Raw genomic sequence first — 24,451 nt, 5'->3', positions numbered from 1 at the left:
CCCTCTCTCATCTTTTATTTCTTTAGCTGTTAAAATCAAATAAATAAGCCCTGCCTTGACATGGAAGCTAATCTTTCCCTCATGCTTTCCTTAGGTTTGCTTTTTCTTTGTAATGTCATCAGCTAACATATGGTCAGCATTGTTTTTATTTTCATTTTTTTAAAGCAATAACAACTACAATAGCGTTCCCACCACTAAAACATCCCATTGTATGCATTCTTCATATGAAACGCCAGGTATGTTCTCACCTGCCCAGCTGAAAAACTTTTCAATTGGACTGCCAGCACGCTTGTTGTCCATGAGAAGAATTACTCAGGTCCTCTACTATACAAGGGGTTTCATAGCTTTTAATAGCTCTTCCAAATGCTTTGCTAGCCCTTTTTGCACCCATTCTTTGCCTCCTGTAGTTTTCTTTTGTTTTTGTAAAAAAAAAAAAAATACTTTGCACCAATTGCACTGGAAGTTGATTGCTTTTTGTAGCTGTAATATTTTACTTATTTTAATTGAGAAAAGACATTGCAGTGCAGCTTCTCACTGAAAAACAAAAATGATATAGAAATATGAAACAAATATGCAGATCTTTGCATTGGGTTTAGCACTGTATTATATCTACTGCGTATTGGCACCCTATCTGTTTGCTTCTGGAGCTTTGCATTATCCTGCTAGTATTCCAACACTTTCATTGATTATAAAATTGAACACAATCCCTGCCACTTCATCTAAAATGTAAAGAACTCATTTCCTTTGTGCACATTTTAACAGGCCAGATAATACTAATAAATCTATACTATGCCATTCATCAACTTTACAGTGCAGAATCTCAATAGCAAAATCTCAGTAGCAATAAAATCTGTATCACTTTCACTTTAAACTTGATTAGCAGTTCAATCCTATATGTGTCTGCTCAAAAGTAAGTCCCATTGAATTCAGTGGCTCTTACTCCCAGAAGACTGGGTATAGGATTGCAGCCTAAATCTAAGTTTAGAAAGGCCAGCTGCTAAAATTAAAATGCAATGCTAGGGATAATTGATTTAAAGCTAAAGAGGGTATTGTTTATATATTTTAACATTTTAAATATTCTATAGGTGCCATAATTTAGTGCTAAAATAAATGAATTAATTGCTCCCTTTTTTGTTAAAAGAGTATGTGCATGAATGATAAGTTTAGGAATGAATGTTAGATAAGTGTTTAAATGTTGACAAGTTCTGTGCATGTGTTAGAAGAATGAGTATATATTTATCAGCTTTAGACAAAGTGGTGCTGAATTGAATTGGCTAAACCAACCAGGGTAATATACAGTATTTAGTGTCCAGTTTAGCCTTACAGGCATAGGCTGCAGTGGAGCACCAGACATACGAGATGCAGTGATTGCCACTGACAGAAATGGCTTTTAAATGAGGGATTGCATACATTCATAGGGCAAGCATCTATTAGCCATTATGGCTGTATGGAAACCTCCATGTTCAGAGGCCGTCAAATATGCACTGCTGTGGATCAAACAGTGGGGAAGGGCTGTTGTTTTCATCTGGCTAGCCCCTGCTGAGAACAGGGTGCTGGACGAGATGACTCCCCGGTTCTCCTCTGGCAAGTCTCATGTGTTCTTAATTAAGAGCTATGCATCATCTCTTTTGTAATCGAAAAGGCCTTACATGTGTATGGAGTTTCATAGGTTGCAGTGGGAGAACCCTGCACATGGTGGTGTAGTGGTAAATTTTGAAGTGCAGGGATCTATCATGACAGACCCCATAGCCATGTCCCAAAGGTGGCGAGTCCAAAAAATGCAGGTGGCTATGTTGATTCATATCAACAAACCAGTTCTAGCAGTTTTCATCCCCACCGGGAGCAGGTATTTTGTAAAGCTAATAGGTCTTAACTGCCTATTCAAGAACATCCCAAAATACGTTTCATTACAACAGGGAACAATATATTGTTGGGAGAATTCATCCCCCCAACAGCTACTGCATGGCTTGCAGCTAAGCGCAGATGGAAATCAGAGATGGACGGCAGATGAGTCAGTGTCCCTGCTAATCAAAACAATGCTACATCCCTGCAAGCCCTGGCTCCACTACCCCACCTATTGGGTCCTGGGCCACAGCCATAACAGCCAGTCCAGAGCTCCATGACCACTGTTATATGCTCACTCAGAGCTTGCCCACCCACAAGAGCTTCTCTATTCCCTCCAAGAGATGGGGCAGTTTTGCTCACTTATTCCCTTGTGTGCAAAGTTTTGCCATCTATTGAAGTGAATAGTGAGCCCTGGTGTGGGGTTAAAAGCCCAATGTGCACTGTGAAGTAGGGACGTATGGGAGATTCATTTCAGTTCATTTTTTAATCAGGATGTACCCAGTTTATACCTTACAAACCAAACACAGAGTCCAATGAAATCTGCAGTAGAAATAGTTCCGAGCTTGCTGTGATTCGCAGACACCCCCCAAATGTGTTCGACAGCATGTGTTCATTTGAAAATGTACATGAAAATGGTGTACTTTTGAATACATTTCAGAGAATGCACAAAAGTATGTATGGATTTTCATACATGAAAAAAAGGGGGGAAGCTTGCAATTTGATATGGATTTGAGTCGGACCGAGCTTCAGGAGGGAATTTGGAGAACTTTGGCGAACTTGAATTTTGCTGATTCGCCCATCCCTACTGCAGAGCTCCTGCATGCTCAAGGAACTATGGGATCAAGGACATGGGGTTGTTTCAGGGCCCTAGCAGGTGGGATAGGGGAGCTTTTAAGATCCAGATTGGGCCCTCTGAGCCTGCTAAAAAAAAAAAATGTAGCTTCTAGATGCAGATTTAAAATAATGTCTGTTTTGGACCTCACTTGGGATGGAAAGATGTGCCATGTCCAGTTCTGTGGACCTTCTGCCATTCTTCACTCTCAAATGCATTCCATGGTGGGCTTTGTACGGATTTGTTTGGCTCACATAAATCTGTACAGAATTTTTAGCAAATTTTTAAGTGTGCATTTTTGGTCCACATTTTTCAAATTGTACGCATCTTTTGTGAACATCCACCGATCAACGAAAGCATATTTATGCACATTTTAAAAATGTATGCTTTTTTTCTTTACACACTTTCAAGAGGGAGTATCTCATCAGACACCAGGGTTTTGTTCCACAGAACACATTGCAAGTCCTGAAATGTACAGATTTTCAGACAGAAAATCATTCGGTCTGTGTTGGTTTCTATGGACTGCAGAATTAAGAAATCTGTAAAAAATAAACAACTAAGAAAAACAAACAAACCATCAGTCACAGCAAATTCCTCCCATATTTCTAGCCCTCACTCATGAAAGAAATCCCAACAGAAAATATCAGGGAACCCTGTGAGTAGATTGTCATTTTGACAATCATGCACGCATCTATTGCACTGCATGCACACACAGTGGGAAGCCAAGATGGCCTGAAGATTCCTAAATAGATATATACACTGGATGTATATGCAGCATAGTGCTCATCCTTGATTTGTTGCCAGAAAAGAGGTCTGGCTCAAATTAGCATTCTCTTTAATTCAAGCAAAACAAACAAGCTAAGGACAGATTTAAGGATACCTGGCATATTAGATACAAAGTTGAAAGCTGCCTTTCCACATGGCCTTTGTAAAGGGACCTTTTTGCTCATGCCTTTAAACTCCTCTTGATACTTAAAAGAGCAAGACGCATTTTGCCCAGTGAGTGTTACCCCTGGGGGAGGGGAAAGGGGAGGGAAGACAGTTGACATTTCTGGTGTGTTATTGGCGAGTTTTGTATCTCTCAGATCCCATACGCCAGTTTGAAACATTTAAAGGAAAAAAAGAGTGACAAACTTTGATGACAGTTCTTGCTGTTGATACTTAGGCACTTTTCACTTCACATGCTATTTGAGTAAATAAGAATTGATTATTACAGATGGTTTTAAAAATTTCTTTGGAAAATGAAATACCAGCTTTCAAACTTAGGGAGAAGTATGAATTTTTATAAAAGAAGACTGGACCCATACCCATCCTAATCTTAATTTTGTGTGTGATGTAGTTTGTATATGACACTCATACAATCTTCTCCCTGAGAGTTGTAGTTATGATTTGATAGATAGGAAAGAGTAGGCAGTATCAAATAATGGTGCTTTCTTCACTTCATTGTTTACACTCTGAAGCCTGAAAAATGCTTTAAAAATAAAAGTAATTGCTTCAAGTCTATAAATGGATTTCTACCACTTTGTGGCTGTTTTCTTTGTGTGTTTCAAACTGGTGGCTTGACTGCACCCTAGAAGTGACGCCAATCACTAAAGAGGAGGGCTGGCAATTATGACTTAACTGAACACAGATGTCTTGAAAGAGTTGCAGCAAAATGGCATTACCCTACAGATTTGACTAACAACAAGTTTCTGTTTGGAAATTAATGAGACCTCTTTATATATTAAAAATGCACAGCCAATTCAGTGTTCTAGCTAGGCATAGTTCAATGTATGTTCATGTTGTGGGTGTTAAAAGTGTTCTGTTGTGTGTGTCTTCAGATACTGTTGTGTGTTAGAAAAGGCTAATGATAACATTTTGCTTAGATTATTTGAGCTCCCTCATTTAGATAAATGAGCAAATGGCAATATGAGGTTCACCATAACTGATGAAAATGTGTGTCCTGCAACTGTCTAGAGAATCACTCTGGTTTACAGAAAAATTGATTCAGTAAAACTAAAAGTGGTAGTTAGTTATTAGTTATTCAATTGTATTCTTAGGAATACAAATTAGTTATTTGTATTAGTTATTCAATTGTATTCTTAGGAATACAAAGTAATATGGTAAAATGCGTAAAAGGAAAAGCTAAGCTCTGTCCAGATCATGAGCCACAAATTGTGTAAACTAGAGATCCTTTCTCTGTTTAAGTTGTATGACACTCAGGTCCAGCTAAACCAATTATCCAACTAAAGCTGAGACCCTATGCACACAATGGGATTTATTTTTGAGTAAATGTGCATGGGATTGCCCTGTAAGATCCACTGGCACAGTTACATCCCAGGATAAGGCCCTGGGGCAGTGCTCTATACAGTTCTCTCGGTGGCTTACTACATGGACAACGGTGCAAAGAGCCAAGGGTTCCCACTTCTAGCTCTAGCAGCTTCTCAAAGGCTCTGGAAGTGCAAAGTCAGACCTCCATGTATGGAGGTTGTCCCTTCCTCTTGGAATGTTTCCATACATACTCATGTTGCAAACTGAACATGGGGTGAATGGGGCACCTCCTATATGCACAGGGCTCCATCTGTCATGGAGCTACTGGACTGATACAAAATATGTTCAGGAGAAGGGTTTGAGGGTGTAATAAGTCTCAAAGCACATTGACTTCACAATAACTCTCAACGTCTTCAGTAAAAGTGGGAAGTATACAAATGTGCCCCACCGCTAGAGCTAAACCAGTGCTTGCTACAGCAATGGGAACAGGCAGCATTTTGCCAACAAAATTTGTCACTGCTGCTGAAATTGGGTAAATTTCAGTTGTAAATCACTGCTTTTCTCATCGCCCTAGCCAGCTCTCGTTATGTCACCTTAACCTTGAAGTCTCACTGATTCAATTGACCCTTACTAATTAACTAACCAAATGCAATTTAGTTGACTCATAAAAGCTTGCAGGCACTTCTGTCTACACAGTCCCTCCTGACTCAAACCCAGGTAGAGAACTGCAGAGAGAATGATGCTGTAGCGTACTGCATGATTAGGTGACCTAGTGCCCTCCAGATGTTTTGGATGACAACTCCCATAATCCCTGATCCTTGGCTTTCTGACTGGGGCTTATGGGACTTGTGGTCCAAAATATCTGGAGGGTACCAGGTTGCCTAGCCCTGCTGTAAACAGGTTAGCAGTAGGCAAGCAGCATGGGGCCCACCCCCAAAATCAGTCAGGATCTTTGAAAGACCCTTGTGACCACTCAAAAACATTTCAGGAGGCCTGATTCCCTCCTCCACCTGCTATCCCACAACCTCTGCCAAGCAAAAATATTGTTCACCTTGGGGAAGGGGTTGATGTAGCAGGTGGCAGAGGACTCCATCCTCCTTCCCAGATAGAAGTGATTTAATAACTGGCAGGAGAATCTTGTGCCACCAAGGTTCATGGGGACTTGATCCCCAGCAGCAAAAGGCACTACCTACTTCTCTATGGGAAGGAGGAGATGCCAGAGGGCCTCTGGAGTTCTCTGCCACCTACTATACCAGCCCCCTCTCCCAAGGTGAGATCTTCCTCTTGGATGAAGGAGATGGCATAGCAGAGCTGGGCAGCAAGCTGAATCAAGGCTTGGTCATAGCAGGCTCTGCCTACCTTGATTGTGCTCACAAGAATTCAAGCAATAGTGCAGCGTGGTCAAGCACCCCTGCTTTGAATTCTCACCCTATCATTAGTAAGTGTCATGCTCCCTCAGGGAATCCATCATCTGTCCTGGGTGATTGCTCAGGCAAGGAGACTCAGTGGGGTCAAGATGGCTGGGTCAAGTCTGGAACTGCTGTTAGGTTTCAGGACCTTGGTCAGCAATCCAAAAGCTAGAAAACTAACAAGTAACTCAACAGAGTTTGGAAGCAACTGGCAGGCTTTTATAGTAAGGCCAGGAAAGTCTGGAAGCTCCACCCCTTCAGGTGCTGCATCTGGCTGTTAAAGAGCCAGCAGCCTTTTTCTGCAGGCATTGAATTCTCCTAGGGAATGAAGGTTGGAGAAGGGGGGAGCCAACTGGGGACTGCTCCTCAGGGTCTCCCTGTTCACTAGATGAGTCTGAAGTCCACTCCTCAGAGTCAGAGGGTAGTGGCACTTCCTGGGGGTTGTATGGACAAAGCACTTCAGAAGGACCAGAAACGGGCTCTGATGCCTCCCCAGAGTCGCAGTCACTGGAAGCTTCATTCTCTGAGGGATGCGAGGCCTGGGCCATGACAGTACGGGTACATTCTGCTTTGGTTGCAACTAACTCAGAACTTCCAAAAATGTTGCTGTAATTGCAGACATATCAGGAAATCTTCCTTGAGTATTTGTCATTACTCACTGCCGGCTCACAGTTTACATTTCTCTTTGACATGGATGGAGAATGCATATCCCTCCAGATGCTGTTGGAGTGCAAGTCCCATCATCCTTTACTATTGGCAATGCTGGCTGGAGCTGATGAGAGTTGTAGTCTACCAACATCTGCAGGGCCATGCGTTCCCCACTGTTTCTATGCAGATACCTTACCCTGGGTACTGCTGAAAGGGATCAAATAAAAAAAATGCAGAGAACTTGTTCACGTGAATTGCCCCTAGTGTGCAGCCTAAAGTGAACTGGGAATTGCCCCACTCATTAGGAGCTATGGGGGGGAAATCAAGCTGTTGCTTAGGCTCCTCATTTACTGTTTGGTTTTCTGCTTCCTTCTAGGTGATATCTGTAATCTATTTCTTTCGCTTACAGGGCAGTATCCAATGCAACAGTAACGCCAACATAAATTACATTGTGCTAGCATAAACGACCTCTGGCGCAATGCCGGTACAATCAGTTTCCTATTGTGCCAGCAAGCACTATTGGCATTATGCTACGCTAGCACAACATAATTTACGTTAGTGGTAGTGTCACATTGAATCCTTCTCATGTTGTTTCAAGTAGCTCAGATATTGAATTTAGCAAATAGAGAAAAAGTATGTGTAATATCTAACGTCAAATTCTTCTCCCCATTAAGATAATTTGAAAATTCAAATGATGTTTTGGTTTGAAATCTCTTAGAAATTTGGCTGTTCTGTATTACAAGCTCATTACACTAGTGTGCCAGTAGATGGCAATAGTAGATCAGTCTTCTTGGGAAGAACTGACAATAATAAGGGCCTCACATTTTCAACAGGAAGAGTTCAATAATTTGGGATATTTTAAAATATAAGACAAAACATGGATTGGTGAAACAAAATAAACAAAGCAAAATTTTACTTCATGCCTTGTCGATTCAGAGTCAAGATGTGTGCTACATTAAGTAAATAGCTGCTATTTGGAAATGTACCAAACTGCCTCTTGTAATTTAAATTATAAACTTTTGTCACTATGTCATTGCGTTATACTTCTAATGCAGCAAACAAAAAGAAAGAGTTCCCTGCCCCAATTTTTATAGATTTAAATGTAAACACTATGGCAGTCTACAGTATTAAACTGCAAAGGGTGCCCCCCCTCTGAAGGACTTTCTGCACTAAAATAGCATTTAATTACCTGTTAAGTGGTCCCCCAGCTATATGTCAATACACTGTGGAAAGGTTAGAAAAATAACACCCTTTGTTGCTATCCCAATCTCAGCGCAACTGCAAAACTAAATAGAAGATATGCTTCCTTCTTCAGATGCATATATAACAAGATATCCCCCCTTCAAAAATAATAATAATAAAAAATTAAGATAATGGCTTGAATTTTGGTACAAGTTAGAATTATTTTTTTGCAATGCAACCTTGTACTCATTTATTTTTATGGTTAATGTGTACAATGCAGCAATACACAGTTATCTAGGACTTCTAAGTAGCTCTTGTCTGTAAGATTAAAGCCATTTTTTATCCAAAAGTCTGAGTTACAAAGATTGATGGGAATGTCAAAATGTGATTCTTTTCATCTTTGTACATTTCCACAAATATGAAGAAGCATAACTTAATCACTGTGTAATCTGGTCTATTCTGGTGCTTGGAATGCTACAATTGTTTTTTAGTTTTTTTTTTAAAGAAAGAAACACCCTTTATTACAAAACATACTTAAGTGGAACCTAAGACCGCCTACTTGTGTTTCACTACAAGCAATCTATTTGTCAGAGTTTGAAATAAATGCATTCTGCTGCAAGTAACTGTTGAAAGTAAATGAGATTCTAATTTAGCCAGGTAGACGATATTAGAGCTAGTTTCTTCTTTATTATTTGTTCATTTTCTTGTTTTCCCATTTCCAGTCCATAGATTTTATTTTTTATTTTTTTAGAATGTTAGAGTACTACCTTGTGAAACTGAACAATAAATGTGCACTAAATAAGGAACAGTTTGGGTCTGGAGGTCTTAATTCTTTAGCACAATGTCGATCCACTGAGTTGCCCCGTTTCTCTCTGCTCAGCTGGACCACGGGTTTACCATCAAGAGATCAGGGTCTTTGGACTACTACCAACAACCAGGAATGTATTGGATAAGGTATGAGATGGTACAGCTCCAACAGTCAGTGTTTCCATGGCAACGTGCTGGCAGTCTCCATTAACCAGTTCCTTCAGTGAATAAACATGTTTTTTTTTATTTGTTATCCAGTCCATATGCTGCTTTATCAGTTTCATTTTAATCTTGATTGAGATGCCACCACCACCCCTCATTCCCTTTCTTCACCCATTATTCACACTGACATTGCAAGCTTTTTCCTCATTGCACATGATCAGTATCAAGTTATCCCTATAGTTAAAAGGACAGTGTATACAGAAAAATCAAATGGACCTGCTCAAGCAATATTTTCTTTTACGTTTATGGTGTTCAGGCATCTACTATCCTGTGCTGTTCTGCTTTTGGCACATGGAATAGCAACAGGATATCAGTAGCTATGTATATACATTTATATTTCTTTTCTCTATGAGATCTGAAATTATATACTGTCATTTTAAATTCCTCCCTCCCAACCACAATCCTTACCTTATAGATTGAACAATGCATTGACATAACATAGTACTTAAAAGCTTTTCCCAGTTCAGTGAAATATAATGCATTGTATGTGTGCTGGTAAGCTTTTGTTTTCAAAGTATGCATATTTTTGTTACCTTAAAAAAAAAAAAAGCTGTAGAATTTTTAAAACTATATTGCATGGATCTCCCTCTCTCCTTAATATTATCCTACCATGTATAATGTTGATAGGATTGTGATTGTGAGTTCTTATCAACTGGAAAATGGGGTGCTTACTTGCAATTATGTTTTCTATTAAAAAGGTATCATTTGCTACAAAAATGGACGTTAACCCTTCCCTATTTAAATCCATCACTTGTTCATCTATTCAGTGGTTGTTTAGTATAATTTAGTCTATATGTTCATCAGGTCTGGTTGTGATTTTTGGAAAGATGCAACGGGTTTTAACTGAAGATTGTCAAATGCATTTCCTTTAAAGGATATACTTTCAATGGAGTGCATTAAAACGGAATCTTGCAAATGTTACCTTCATTAGCATACTGGTGGCAGCAGTCATTGCAAGCGTTTTCAGTAAATTAGATATCTTCCTTCATATAATTTAACTGCAGTTCATAGATCAGACTGCAGTAGACTAGGCCAGAAGAAATAGTGTTTCTCCTAATACTTATTCAGAAGTTGCTGCTGCTGCTGCTGCATCCTCCTCCTCTTCCTCCTCCTCCTCCTGTTCCTCTCTAAAAAATCAGAGTGGGTGCTTTGTAATGGAGTAGAAGAAAGACTTAATTTTCCTTCATTGGTATAAGCCTTTCCACTGATACTTAAAATGCCATCTGTGTGTCCGATATTTTAAGTCTTTAATTGGCATTTTTCTGATTGCATATGTTAGAAATTGATCATGCACATTTGTCTGGAAGAAGAGTCAAGACTTAAAAATGTTTTACACTTCTGCAAAGGGCAACTGCTAATACCAGATAAAATTATTAGCTGTATACTAGTGATGGCAGTGACCCAAGCGACTGCTATAACCATAAAAATGTATTTGCACCATACGTACGAATTTATCACCTGTTGTATACTACTAAGCACAACATAGTTGTATTTTTGTATGAAATTAAAGAGTAAATTAAGATTTAACAGGATGTCAGTCTACACTCATTTAGGTACTGATTCTAGTACCTAAGGAGAAAGAAACTATATTTCCAATGAACATAGAACAGGACTGTGAAAAGCATTATTGTGTGAATATGCAAGGGCATTTTGTGTGAATATTCACACAAATAAGGGTATATTGTGTGAATATAGTGTGAATATGCAAGGGTGAATTGAACATTCTGTTCTGTTACTGTTCTAATTTATGAAAACTGTGGCCTGGTTCAAATGTAATGACAATTCCTGGGTTGCTTAATCCAGGAATTGTCAGAGCTGAGCAGCAGCAAGCAAGCGTGTTGCCTCCTGTGCGTTCAGCGCTTCTGCTTTCGATCAACAACCCAGGAACGCCATAACCTGGAATTCTGGGGTTGTTTAGGGTTCACGTGATAATAAGCCATGGGTGATTGTTGGGTTACCTCTGGGTTGTTTAACCCCTAAACAAGCCAGAGTTCCAGGTTGAAATGTCATGGTAACCCAGGAATGAAGCGTGCCTGGGTTGTTGATTGAAAGTGGAAGTAACAAGCACACAGGAGGCAGATCATTCGCTTGTGCTTGGCCCCAACAATCTCTGGGTTAAAAAACCCAAGAATTGTTCTTACGTGCAAACCAGGTCTATGTTTGTTTGTTTGTAGAAAATAACTGCATGCTTCCTACTAACTGAATCCAGAGGTGTAGCTGTGTCAGTCTGTTGCAACAAAACCAACAAAGAGTTTTGTGACACCTTAAAGACTAACGAATTTATTAGGGCATAAGCTTGCATGGATGAAGTGTACTATAATCCATGAAAGCTTATGCCGTAATAAATCTATTAGTTTTTAGGGGGCCACAGCACTCTTTGTTGATTTTGCTACTAACTGAAGTTCTCGAGGCAGCTAACACTGTATTTGAAACACAATAAAATAGTCAGGATGGTAGGGTCCATTACTGAGCAGGGCTTCCTGCTGATGTCTCCTGGCTCCTCCTCAGACTCCTAGCTCCTATCCCTCAAGGGGAATGGGGAGGAGAAAGACACAGAAGTTCCAAGTCATCATCTCAGCCCCACTGGCCTCAGATATTTGACCTGCCCCTCTACTACCTAATCTTGGACCACAGGTATGTTTTAGAGATAACCTGCTCTAAAATGCATTTGAAGTGTATACCCAGTACTGGCATTAGCTGTGAATAAAAGTGATAACATAGATCCTCCTTCTCACAAAAAATGCATGTTGCCCATTACTTTCCATGAATCATAGTAGCAATATGATCATGGGATAAGTAGAGTAGGTAAAACAAAACGAGGAGAGAGTCAGCACTTGAAGCTAAGCATGTATCAGGGCCTTGCAGTACACGTGTTGTAGCAGCTGGGTCAGAACATTAAAGAACTACTACATGGAAAGGAAATCTCTGAAGGCATTAACATGCAACTTACATGTAGCATGCTGTCCACATAACAGCTATGCCTGTTAGCTTGTCACTCCATGCATACGCCATGTGGATGGCCTTGGGAACCATTGCCAATGGTTTCCCAGTGTGTGTACACAGTATGTGCACAGCATGAAAAATTGAAGCGCGTGATCATCTTCTAGGTTCCACAGTGCATGAAGATGGTGACCAATTGTGGCTTCCCGGATCGCGCACACAGAATTGGCTAAAATATGGGCACCATTGCCACGTTAATCCCTACACAGGATTGTCTCCCATGTAGGGATTTTATAACACATGAACACATGAAAAAATGTGGACAAAAAGGCATATATTAGGGAAATTGTGCAAAAGAATGCATATGTTGGTAAGAATAACATACAAAAATGAACTGTATTCTGGAAAATTGCTTGCAAAAATGCAATTAGGAGACATGGATGAAAATGCATACAAATTTTTGGATTTTAAAAAGAATCCCAAACTGGTATGGAAACTTACAAAATGAAACTCAAGTTGGAAAAATGAGAAACTCCGTGAAATAAGCCGTGCCCATGATTTAAGGCAAAAAGTCATTTTATGTCTCTGCCCTTTTTTTACTTCCTTTTTCGGGCTTTCTGTGCTTTATGTGTGTTTCTTGAACAACGGGCTTTGCGTTATGGTAAACCGCAGTCTTTATGAAGTGCTGTGTCTAGTATAACCAAATATAACTGGTTACAAGCAGTGATCAATAAACAAAGCAAGTGCCTTTGGTATTTTAAGTAAAGTAGCCTTTCTTTTCATAAGTAGCTGCCTTATATTGAGTCAGACCTTGAGCCACCTAACCCAGTACCGCGTATTATGCTCTGACTGGCAGTGGCTCTCCACTCCCACCGCTCCTACTTGAGATCCATTAACTGGAGATTCCAAGGAGATATAAATATATAGTTACCACTAAGCTGTGGGCCCTCCCCAAAATGAGAAGCATTGGGCTTGGAGGAAGAAGTGCCATTAAGACCACTGAATATATATTAACTAAACATTTTAGGATTGCAATACGTTACTGTAAAAAGATGCTGTGCAAGTAGTATATAACTACAACTATGTAGCTACATGCAACTGTATTTTTTAATATGGGAAACAGACTTTGGGTGCAATCCAATGCATATTTAGACAGAAAAAAGTCCTACAACTGCCCCCCATACTGGAGGCCGTCAAGACGAGGCTGGACAGCCATCTGTCGGGGATGCTCTGACTTGGATTCCTGCATTGAGCAGGGGGTTGGACTCGATGGCCCTGTAGGCCCCTTCCAACCCTGCTATTCTATGATTCTATGAACTTCCAGCAATCTGCATGCTGGGTGGGGAGTGCTGGGAGTTGTAGAACTTTTTTCTGCCTAAACATGCATAAAATTTTGTCCTTAACTGCTTGATAGTTAACTTTAAAAACTGTTGTTGACATCCTATTTAAACATCCTATTTAAGTCTCAAACATTACCAAGTCGTCCTCTACAGTCGTCCTCTACAGTCGAGTGACCTGCTTTGGATGCCAGAGGTTTCCTGCATTAAATTATAATAGCTTCCCTGTCATTTCAGTGGATCTATAGTTTCCATTGAAATGATGATTACTTTCATGCAAACTGGAATTTGATATATGTATCAAGGTTCATGCAGAACTTTTGGAACAGCTAAATCAGAGCTAAACTGCACATTTAGAAATACCCTTGCAGGATTTTACCACTACAGAATATAGGAAGGGGACCAAAAGCTCTCCCATATTAAAATACCCAGCTCATTAGGAATTGGGGAGAAATTTGTTTGGTTCACATTTTAACACAAACTTATATAAGTTGCACTCCCCAAACCAATCTGTGACCTGGAACTTCAATATCCACACTTTTCTGAATGTTGTGATGAAGCTCTCCAATCAAAAAATGTGGACAAAAAGGCATATATTAGGGAAATTGTGCAAAAGAATGCATATGTTGGTAAGAATAACATACAAAAATGAACTGTATTCTGGAAAATTGCTTGCAAAAATGCAATTAGGAGACATGGATGAAAATGCATACAAATTTTTGGATTTTAAAAAGAATCCCAAACTGGTATGGAAACTTACAAAATGAAACTAAAGTTGGAAAAATGAGAAACTCCGTGAAACTAAAATTGACAGATTAATCCATCCCTACTCATCATAGCCTAGCATTTTGGGGGAGGGAGTGGAGAATTTTAGCCTAACCTTCTGCCCGATATATTTGATTTCTGTGTGCAGAGAAAATTCTGTTCTTTTCCAATGTAGGGAGCATTTCCAAAGTGATGCAATATTGGGAGACCCTTACCATTCATGATATTTCTGAACACGTTGTTTGCAACGATTTAACAGATATAGAACTGCTTTTGTGCTGATACACACTATTGCCCTTTTTAGGAGGCCAAAAGGCACAGTAAGAAAGCTAAACATGGGGAAAAATAAGAGAATGAAGGAAAAGCATTGTTCTCTTGAGAAAAAGAACTGACAGTATTTTTGTAACTCTTCACATTTTCATTGTATTTCCTACACCTCACTAAACAAGTATATATCAGTATTTAACCATCCTTGAACAACCTTACTTTTAACATATTTAACATCTGGATTTTAAATTCACTTTGACTTCATTCTGATAACCTCGTTCTATTGTTTTCATGAATATTAGCAGCAAGTACAGATGTGCAGTGACTTATTTCTTAAAGAGTGGAATGCTTGCACTGTGTTCTGTTAAGTGATCTTCCCTAAAGTGTAATGAAAGTAATATAATAAGCAAATGTATAGAAAGCCATTACACTTTCTGCTATAAAATGGCAATGACAGCTCTACTGAGTAATTTAAAATGCAATCTTAATTGTGACTCTAAATAGCAATTACTACAAATTCTTTCTCATAGGCGTGTGTGTGCCCTATGAGAGCCAAGGAGATCTTGGTGAAGACTCTACATGATGGTTTTGATGCAAAGTTGAATAAGAAAGCTTACCTTTTATACCCTTTTTGGACTTAAGTGAGAGTTCTAGCTCTCTCTAAACCAGCAGTAGCCAAGCTGGACCTGAACTGAGCGATTTTATCAGCAAAGAAAAAATAATTACAGCAGGCACTGGAATTTAGTGGGTTTTATTGAGACCTACTAAAAAATCACAAAATAACAAACAAGATTTTGAGTTCTCCAGAATTCTTCTTCCAACTAGATATTAAGCAAAACAAGGAAGGGAAAGAGAAAGAGACTGCAAGCTGTTGATATTCCAGGGTCTGCAGTTGGTAACACTCTTAAGATGGAGTGAAGGAAGTGTTAGGGTCACTAGATGAAGTTTCTTAGTGATAAGATGCATAGTTCATAGTCTCTGGTGACTTCCCAGTCTTCCTTTTGCCAACCCCAATGCCTCTTCCTATAGCAAGTCTGTACCCAAACAGTGGTTCCCCCCTACTATTTATGTTCACTGCTGTACCACTGGATAATGAGTACAGAGTATCTAGCATAGCTTGGGCGGAACTATTGTGATTAAAATGATTACCACTTCTGTTGCTGCGGAATAGAATTTGTGTCCACAGTCCAGTGGACATTAATTACAGTTGCATGATATAGTCTGCTGATGGACATCTTGCAGAATATTTGTGTTTTGCCATGCAGTAACCACTGAATATGATTCTGTATTCTACATATGTTCTGGCAAGGGGAGCTTAATTTTAGCCCAGCTTAAATGCTAGGGTTGAGCCCTGAAACACTGTATGAACTAATCATACAGTAGGAGAAATGTCAATGAGAATATGCAGATTGCCTTTTCTTCACCAGTTAGGAACTGGGATTATGCACATCCTGGATTTGGGAGGATGACATGAAAGCCAGCCAGGCTTGAGCCCTGATCTGCCTCATTTTAAAAATTAAGCTCGGGAGCTAAGTTATATGGGAAACAGGGGCTGGACACTTGGGAGCTGCTGCGATCTGTTCCACTGGTAGTCATTTGCCATTGCAGTATATGAGGTTATCAAATTGGTGCTAACAGAAGTTGAATAAAATGATACGATGATGGATATTTTAAATATTCAAACTTAATATAACAATAATGCATAATATATTACATAGTTCAAGCAAAGATGTTGATTGCTAGTGCTGCTAACAGAGCATCTCCAAAGTGGCCCACAAACTGTAAAGACATAGATTGAGAGGAGGAAAAGAAAAGGGCTGTGTTAAATTAATGCATGAACAGCTGCATTTCCTTGCTGGCACTGCCCTCACTCCAGTCCTGGAGCTAATATGAATAATGGATGTTCTAAGAGGCAAAATATTCACCAATATTCTTTTATTAATGAAATGAATATTGTTGTATGTGCATGGCTAGCATTAAAGTAGAAGCAGCAAAAAGGAGAAAGTCACTGTCCATAAAAAGTGGCTGTTTTAAATCTAGTGATTACTGAGCTGACATAAAAATAGCACCTAACAGCTAAAATGCCGCATGTATTTCAAAGTAGATGCCTTTGGCTGGGGGTGGGGGGGAGATGTCCTAAGCCACAGCTGTCACCATTTCACAGTGTACCAACAATAAAACCCTGCAGAACAGCCATGGTAATGGCAAAGCTCATTGCTGGTTTAATGTCCGCATAAGGATGTTGGTGCAGTCAGTGGTGCTTTATGAAGGAAGGTTCAGGTTCATTAGCACCAAACTATGAAAGACCTTCTGATAATCAGATGCACAGTATGTAGCTGTATGTTCCCTGTAAGGATCTTGCAGTTTTAATAGATTTCTACCAATATCTCCTCATCTGTACACTCTCAATTCTTGTTGTTCAGTCGTGTCCGACTCTTCGTGATCCCATGGACCATACCACGCCAGGCCTTCCTGTCCTGCGCTCTCTCCCGGAGTGTGCTCAAGTTCATATTCATTGCATTGGTGATGCTATCTAGCCATCTCATCCTCTGTCGTCCCCTTCTCCTTTTGCCTTCAGTCTTTCCCAGCATCAGTGTCTTTTCCAGAGAGTTTTCTCTTCGCATTAGGTGGCCAAAATATTTCAGCTTCAGCTTCAGTATCTGTCTTTCCAATGAGCACTCAGGGTTGATTTCCTTTAGGACTGACTGATTTGACCTCCTTGCAGTCCAGGGGACTCGTAAGAGTCTTCTCCAGCAACACAGTTCGAAAGCATCAATTCTTAGGCGCTCAGCCTTCCTTATAGTCCAGCTCTCACAGCCATACATTACTACTGGGAAAACCATAGCTTTGATTAGACGGGCCTTTGTCGGCAAGGTGATGTCTCTGCTTCTTACTATGCTGTCTAGGTTTGCCATAGCTTTCCTCCCAAGGAGCAAGCGTCTTTTAATTTCATGGCTACAGTCACCGTCTGCGGTGATCTTGGAGCCCAAGAAAGTAAAATCTGTCACTGCTTCCATTTCTTCCCCTTCTATATGCCAGGAAATGATGGGGCCAGATGCCATGATCTTCGTTTTGTTAATGTTGAGTTTCAAACCAGCTTTTGCACTCTCCTCTTTCACCCTCAACAAGAGGCTTTTTAGATCCTCTTCGCTTTCTGCCATTATGGTGGTATCGTCTGCATATCGGAGGTTGTTGATAATTCTCCCGGCAATCTTAATTCCAACCTGTGTTTCATCCAACCCGGCGTTTCTCATGATGTACTCTGCATATAAGTTAAATAAGCAGGGTGACAATATGCAGCCTTGTCGTACTCCTTTCCCAATTTTGAACCACTCGGTTGTTCCATGTCTGGTTCTTACTGTTGCTTCTTGACCCTCGTACAGGTTTCTCAGGAGACAGGTAAGGTGGTCTGGTACTCCCATCTCTTTAAGAATTTGCCACAGTTTGTTGTGATCCACACAATCAAAGGCTTTAGCGTAGTCAATGAAGCAGAAATAGATGTTTTTCTGGAATTCTCTTGCTTTCTCCATGATTCAGCGAACATTGGCGATTTGATCTCTAGTTCCTCTGCCTCTTCGAAACCCCGCTTGTACTTCTGGTAGTTCTCGGTTTGCCTACTGCTGAAGCCTAGCTTGTAGGATTTTGAGCATCACCTTGCTGGCATGTGAAATGAGCACAATTGTGCGGTAGTTTGAACACTCTTTGGCGTTGCCCTTCTTTGGAACTGGAATTTAAACTGACCTCTTCCAGTCTTGTGGCCACTGTTGAGTGTTCCAGATTTGTTGGCATATTGAATGCAGCACTTTAACAGCATCATCTTTTAGGATTTTAAATAGCTCAGCTGGAATACTGTCATCTCCGCTAGCTTTGTTGTTACTAATGCTTCCTAAGGCCCACTTGACTTCACTCTCTAGGATGTCCGGCTCAAGTTCAGTGACCGCACTATCATGGCTATCAGGGACATTCAGATCTTTCCTGTATAGTTCTTCTGTGTATTCTTGCCACCTCTTCTTAATCTTATCTGCTTCTGTGAGGTCCCTGCCTTCTTTGTCCTTTATCATGCCCGTCTTTGCACAAAACGTTCCCTTGAGATCTCCAATTTTCTTGAAGAGATCTCTAGTCTTTCCCATTCTGTTGTTTTCCTCGATTTCTTTGCATTGTTCATTTAAGAAGGCCTTCTTCTCTCTCCTTGCTATTCTCTGGAACTCTGCATTCAGTTGGAATGCAGAAAGTTTCTTCCCCTTTCTCCCTTGCTTTTCGCTTCCCTTCTTTCTTCAGCTACTTGTAAAGCCTCTCAATACTACTTTCCTTTAGCTGAAAAATGTCCTTCCCATCATAATGTGGGCTTTGTTGGACTGTGAATCATTCTTATTTATTTAAGGGTAACTTAAAGTAGAATGGCTGTGGAAATCCATAATGGGCCAGTTCAAGCACTGGTGAGCATCTAGTTTGAACAGCAGATGGGGAATTAAAATTCTACTGAAGCAATGCTGTACTTGCTAAATACCAGGGCATCATACATCGGGGAGTGGGGAGCTACTGACTTCTGCCCCAATTCCATCACTTAAGCTCCATTAAGTGAGTACATTGTGTGTGTTTTTAAAAAAAAAATGCACAAGTATTAGCATGCCCTCCCATTCTATATAATTGCACCATGGGAGTCTTGAGTCAAAGTTGGAATGCAAGAGCATTTTAACCCATTGATCAGTGATGTTCTTTCCTTCCGTTGCCTTACGGTGAGATTCTTGCAAAATTCCATTTTCAGAAGGGTTCACAAAGTACTGGGCCTGGATGAATTCAGCAAGGGTGACCATGAATACCACCAGTCTTGATCATCCCAACTAGCAAGTGGGGATTTCATGCACATCTCGAACAAACCAACAGGCATTTCCTGAGAAACCAATAGCCATGCGAAGCAAGACACAAGCTTTCTTTAAGCAGTTTGGTAGAGAAAAACCAGAATGTGGTAAGGCGTGCACCACATTTGGGTAATTTTATTGCAATAGAATTATAGGAAATTAGTAGTGACCCTCAAATGTAAGAATTGTTCTTAGCCTTGAAAGGTTTTTCATTCCTGCACTATTAGACAAATCATCTTTCTTGGCAGACAACAAATGAATTGATAGGATATCTTTGGTCTAAATGGAATCCATTTTTAATAATGAAGAATTCCATTCTCATTTGAAGCTGGTCACAACACAAGATCCTCAAGAATATTGGTTTCTAAGTTAATAATTCCAATAGGCTAAAATCCTGCATCCTTCCTCATATTGGCACCCTCCAGAAGTTTTGTACTACAACTCCCAGCATTCCTGGGAGTTGGCCATGCTGGCTGGGGCTGATGAGGGTGGAAGTCCAAAAGGCATCAGGATAGAGAAGGCTGGCTTAAACCCATTGGCTCTGATCCTGCTACAGCACCAGGCTGCTGCATACATAACCTAGTTCTGATCATACACACAACCCAAAACTCATCATAAAAGGGCCAGTCACCTGAATGGGAGTTGACAGAAGTAAATCCAGTCTTTGTCTCTCCCACCATCACTGAATTAGTAATCACATTTGTGAATATTTTGCAAATATTTGATTTTTTAAAATTATTCTCCTGCCTTTTTCCATTATGGAACACAAGGCAGCACACTCAGCTGGCACCGAATCAGACCTAGACCTGTTTACTGCATCACTTGTCTCCAGGGAATTTATTTATTTGTTAAGGCGACAGTCCTACGGGATGTGCTCTGGGTACTCGTAAGCCTCCAAACTCGGAGGCTTACGTGTATCCTATGCGGAAAGGGAGGCATGTAGCACCTCCTGCCTTGCATTTAAGCTAGATGGGCATGTTGCCTGTCTAGCAGAAGCTTCAGGACCGGGGAGGAAAGGAAGCTCAGGCGGCCATAGAATTCATTGAATGGCTGCTGCCTGGTGTCCTCTCCTCCCCACCCCCAGAATGTGCCCTTTTCCCCATCTCCACGTTCCATTTTTGCGAGCTTAGAAACATAGCTGGTGTTGTTTTCTCCGTGCCAGCTACAAGAGGGAAGGGGAAGGGGCAGGGAGTGCGGTTTCCTGTCTCCGAGCTTGGAGCCAGGAAACCGAACCATCCTTTCCCGTCCCTGACACTGTCTGGGGGGACATAGGCTGGCTCTCCCCAGGTATAAATTGCACTCTCCACCTATCAGCTGTCCGAGACAATATACAACAGAAATATGGTTAAAACATATGCCCAGTCTAGGCCTGTGCATGAGAACCTCCTAGAAATAAATGGCTCAATGAACTTGGGGATTGCACACACAGCACCTTCTTGCACATGAACTTCTGCATGCAACTACTTCTGTCTGTGGACCTGCATCTGGATGTGCGTGGCCCTAGCTGGATCAGAGCAACGGCCTTTCATAAGACTAGCAGGATGCCACTCCAGTGGCTGGATTGCTGTTTTCATATTCGAAATCAGACTGTCATACCAAGGGGAATTTGTTTTTATGCGTCTGGAATTAATATAATAATGATGCAGTCTGACTTAACCCTTTAAATAAACTCCTTTTGAGCATTAAAACATTTTAAAATGCAAATCTGTATGTCATAGAATAGTAATATATGCCATTCCCTCCATTTGTTACAGAAAATGATATACTGTAAATGCTATATTTGTAATGTGAATATGGTTGCAAATGCCTTCTGGTTCATATTAACATATAATCATAAAGTTGGTTTTAAAGCTAAGCAATGCACAAAGCTTTGAAAACTGTTTAGGTTTTTTTCCCCCAAGGATCATCAGTAAACAAAGAACCTTTGGCAAACCATAGCAATTGGATTTTAGCATCTTTATTTAAAATTATTATTATTGTTTAAAACCCAGAGATGAACTTTTATTACCACTTTGTATTAGTGCTTTAAAGATTCCAGCTATAAAACTATTAGGAGAACAATTCAGCCTAACTGAATCCATTTGCTATAGAAATTCTGTCCATCTTCTGCCTTTATTACATCATTTTTGAGCCCTGATTGCATTATTTTAAAGCATGGATTGCTATAATAGTGTTCTGCCCTAACCTGATGGATTTAGTTTTCATCTTGTTCTCAAAAATGCCCAGTCTATAAATACATCTTCTCTAACTAGGATCACAGTATAACTGGTAAATTTTCCAGAAGAAAAACAGTTGTGCATGTCCCAAGAGAAAATAATACATCCTTTGAAGTTTAATAACCTCTTGATTGCATTATTTTTTTTAAAAAAGAGGCCATCATGATAAAGAGAATTCTTTCCAACATTTCTGACTTAATACTTAGATTCATTTGGTTTCTAAACAATCCAGTCATTTTTAGCCCCCCTTACTCCAAAATGGGTATATTTGCAGTTTAGAGGCTAAACCTTTATCCTGTTTGCACCTGCAGGGAACTCACCTTAAATCTAAGTGCCACCCAAATTAACAAAGTTTAGACATGCTCTGAAAATCAAGCGCATGGTTAAGCCCTGTATTAAATCAGACTATAACACAGATTTTGAGATCCTGTGGTCATAATGAAAAAATATGATTGTGGGGCAGAAGAAGACTTGCCACAATTATTCCTTCTGTCAAAGAGACAAGCCGCTTCTTGAACTGAACGTTACTTGTCTCTTTGGCAGTGGATCAAAGAAATGGTTCCCCCTGTGACTGGTTCTTCCCCATGTACATATAACACTTTTTTAGAGGGAGGCTCATTGCTGCCTGTTTTGTTTTATTCATTCAGGAAAAGAGTATGAGGAGAATACTGAAATAGCTGTCCTTCATAGTCTGTGGAAAACCTGGCTTAATAAACTGACATATTTCGGGATATAGACATATATGTACTATAGGCATAGGTTACACTAATTCCTTGGACTAAATACTGTCTCTACTTGCTGAAGAAAGTTGAACCGTGATTTTATGTCTGAAGAATGTTTAGAAATTTACATTCCTCTTTCTTTCTGTGACTATCTTTTCTGACAGCATAGTCATGATACAGATTTTGAGTGGTGGGTTTTTGGGGGGGGGGCAGTTTCACTGTTTTGAACACTGGCAAATATTTACCTCCCTCATTTGATCAAATCACTTTGAATCTCTACTTTTCTTGTCAGAATAGAGGCCAACTTTGGAAAGGGAATGGCACGGTCAGTCTGTATTTTGCCTGAAACCTGAACCCATTACTCTAAGAAATTAATAGCATCCAGAAGTTTAACATATGGCATCTATATATATAGATATAGCTATATAGATATAGCTATAGCTATAGATATAGGTATAGATATAACTGTATATGCTTAATGATGTTATGCTGCCTTTTAATAGTTTGGGGTATGCACTTGCACTTTTGTGTGAATTTAGCTATGTTATGAGATAAATCCTGCAAAACTGGCTGAAACAGGCAGGGGGGAGAGGGAGTTTTCACTTGACCTGGACAGTTTTTAGTCCCAATACAGGGGAGAAGGAGGAATGAGGAACATATGGGAACCAGATTTGCCATTTCATACATAGCCTAATTTCATTTATTCTCATTTTATGCCCCTGCCAGACCACCGCTCTTGATAAGGAGAGGCAGGTTTTCCGACGAAGACGCAACCCGGATGTGAGGGAACGTTACAAGGCACAGCAAGCACCTCCTGAACTCAACTCCGAATCGGAAGACTATTCACCAAGTTCATCTGAGACTGTTCGCTCACCTAATTCACCCTTTTAATAAAACACTTCTGCTGAAGGTCTTGGCTTAACCCTTTGAGATTCTGAAAAAAAAATCCTCCAGACCTGTGTGCAACTGTTTCATTTGATTTTGTCTATATCAGTTGCTTGACGAAGGAACCAGAAAAGGGGTATTTACAGTATCTTTGTAATAATAATTTCCTAAATGACTGAAATGATTTTTGTTCTCTGCCTAGATTGTGACTTGCTGCTAATATGATCCTCGAAGGGTTAAGACTATTTTGCTTTTTTTAAATATATATATATATATATATATATATATATATATATATATATATAAAAATTTTCAAAAGGGGATAGAAGCAATGAATGTTTTCAATCAAGCCAGGAGCTACAATATGTGACTTAAGCATATGTTAACCCTCTGAGTGCATAATCTTAAATAGTCTTCACTTGGCCAGACCAGAGCTTTATCATCACTTATGTTCCTAGATGTCTTTACTCAGTGGTCTGACCAAAGTGTTATATCGTTAAATAATATGGGCTATGATTTTTTTAAAGTCTGTTTTTATGCTCTTATGTAGGGGTACAAACAGTCACTGGCACCTAAAACCTGGGCTTCATTACAAGCATACTGCCGTGCTGCAGCGGTCAGGAAGCAGGTTATTGATTCTGCAGAATGTCCCTGGCTCCTACATTTTGCTTACAAAATTGCACCCTGCTCTTAAGCTATTGTAGTTAGAAAAACATCTAACCATTCCTAAACTGGATTACCATTTGAACTTATTCCACAGGCAGTAGAGCTACCTAAGATCTATGTAGGGTGGTGTCGCAGTCTCCAAATCGCTGCCTGCAGTTCCCTGGTTGTTGGATGTAAACTAATTTCTTGAAAGTCTAGTTGAAAGAATGTCCCAACATTGGCAGCATATAGAGTACTACTATCTGTACATTCTATCTATGTATATGCACAGGTACATGCAGAGGGCACATTTGGGAGGCAGCAATAAACACAATCAATTTTTACATACCATGGATTTTTCCTCTGGACGTTATTGTGGTTTTACTCCTATGGTGAGAGATTCTGTTCACAATGACTGAAAAATATGCTGTAAAGAGGAGATCATTATTCTACAGAAACTGTAAATTAAGGAAGAAGCTTGAAATTCTAAATGTAATAACCTTTGTTCTTAAAATTAAGTGACTAGCACTTATTCACCTAATGTGTTTGTACAAATATATTTACTAGAGTCTAGTGTGAGAGGGTATGTATGAGAGACAGTGAGTGGGACAAAAATCCCA

The 24,451-nt window shown here is 39.9% G+C and overlaps 1 protein-coding gene across 1 annotated transcript in view; it reads left to right on the top strand.

The window, feature by feature from the left end:
- The window catches only part of DCLK1 (doublecortin like kinase 1), a 288,776-nt gene extending 265,539 nt beyond the window's left edge, over positions 1–23,237 (top strand). The window contains exon 17 of the mRNA XM_084843017.1: positions 23,028–23,237. Coding sequence (XP_084699143.1) covers positions 23,028–23,192 — 165 coding nt within the window. The 3' untranslated portion in view covers positions 23,193–23,237. The remainder of the gene's footprint in view (positions 1–23,027) is intronic.
- Positions 23,238–24,451: the final 1,214 nt, after the last annotated feature.

Source organism: Heloderma suspectum, chromosome 3 (genome assembly GCF_057233095.1).
Source record: "Heloderma suspectum isolate Gila_16-S chromosome 3, 16-S_ref, whole genome shotgun sequence".
NCBI lineage: Eukaryota > Metazoa > Chordata > Lepidosauria > Squamata > Helodermatidae > Heloderma > Heloderma suspectum.
The sequence above is the reverse complement of the archived record's forward strand: the minus strand, read 5'-3'. Positions and strand labels throughout refer to the sequence as shown.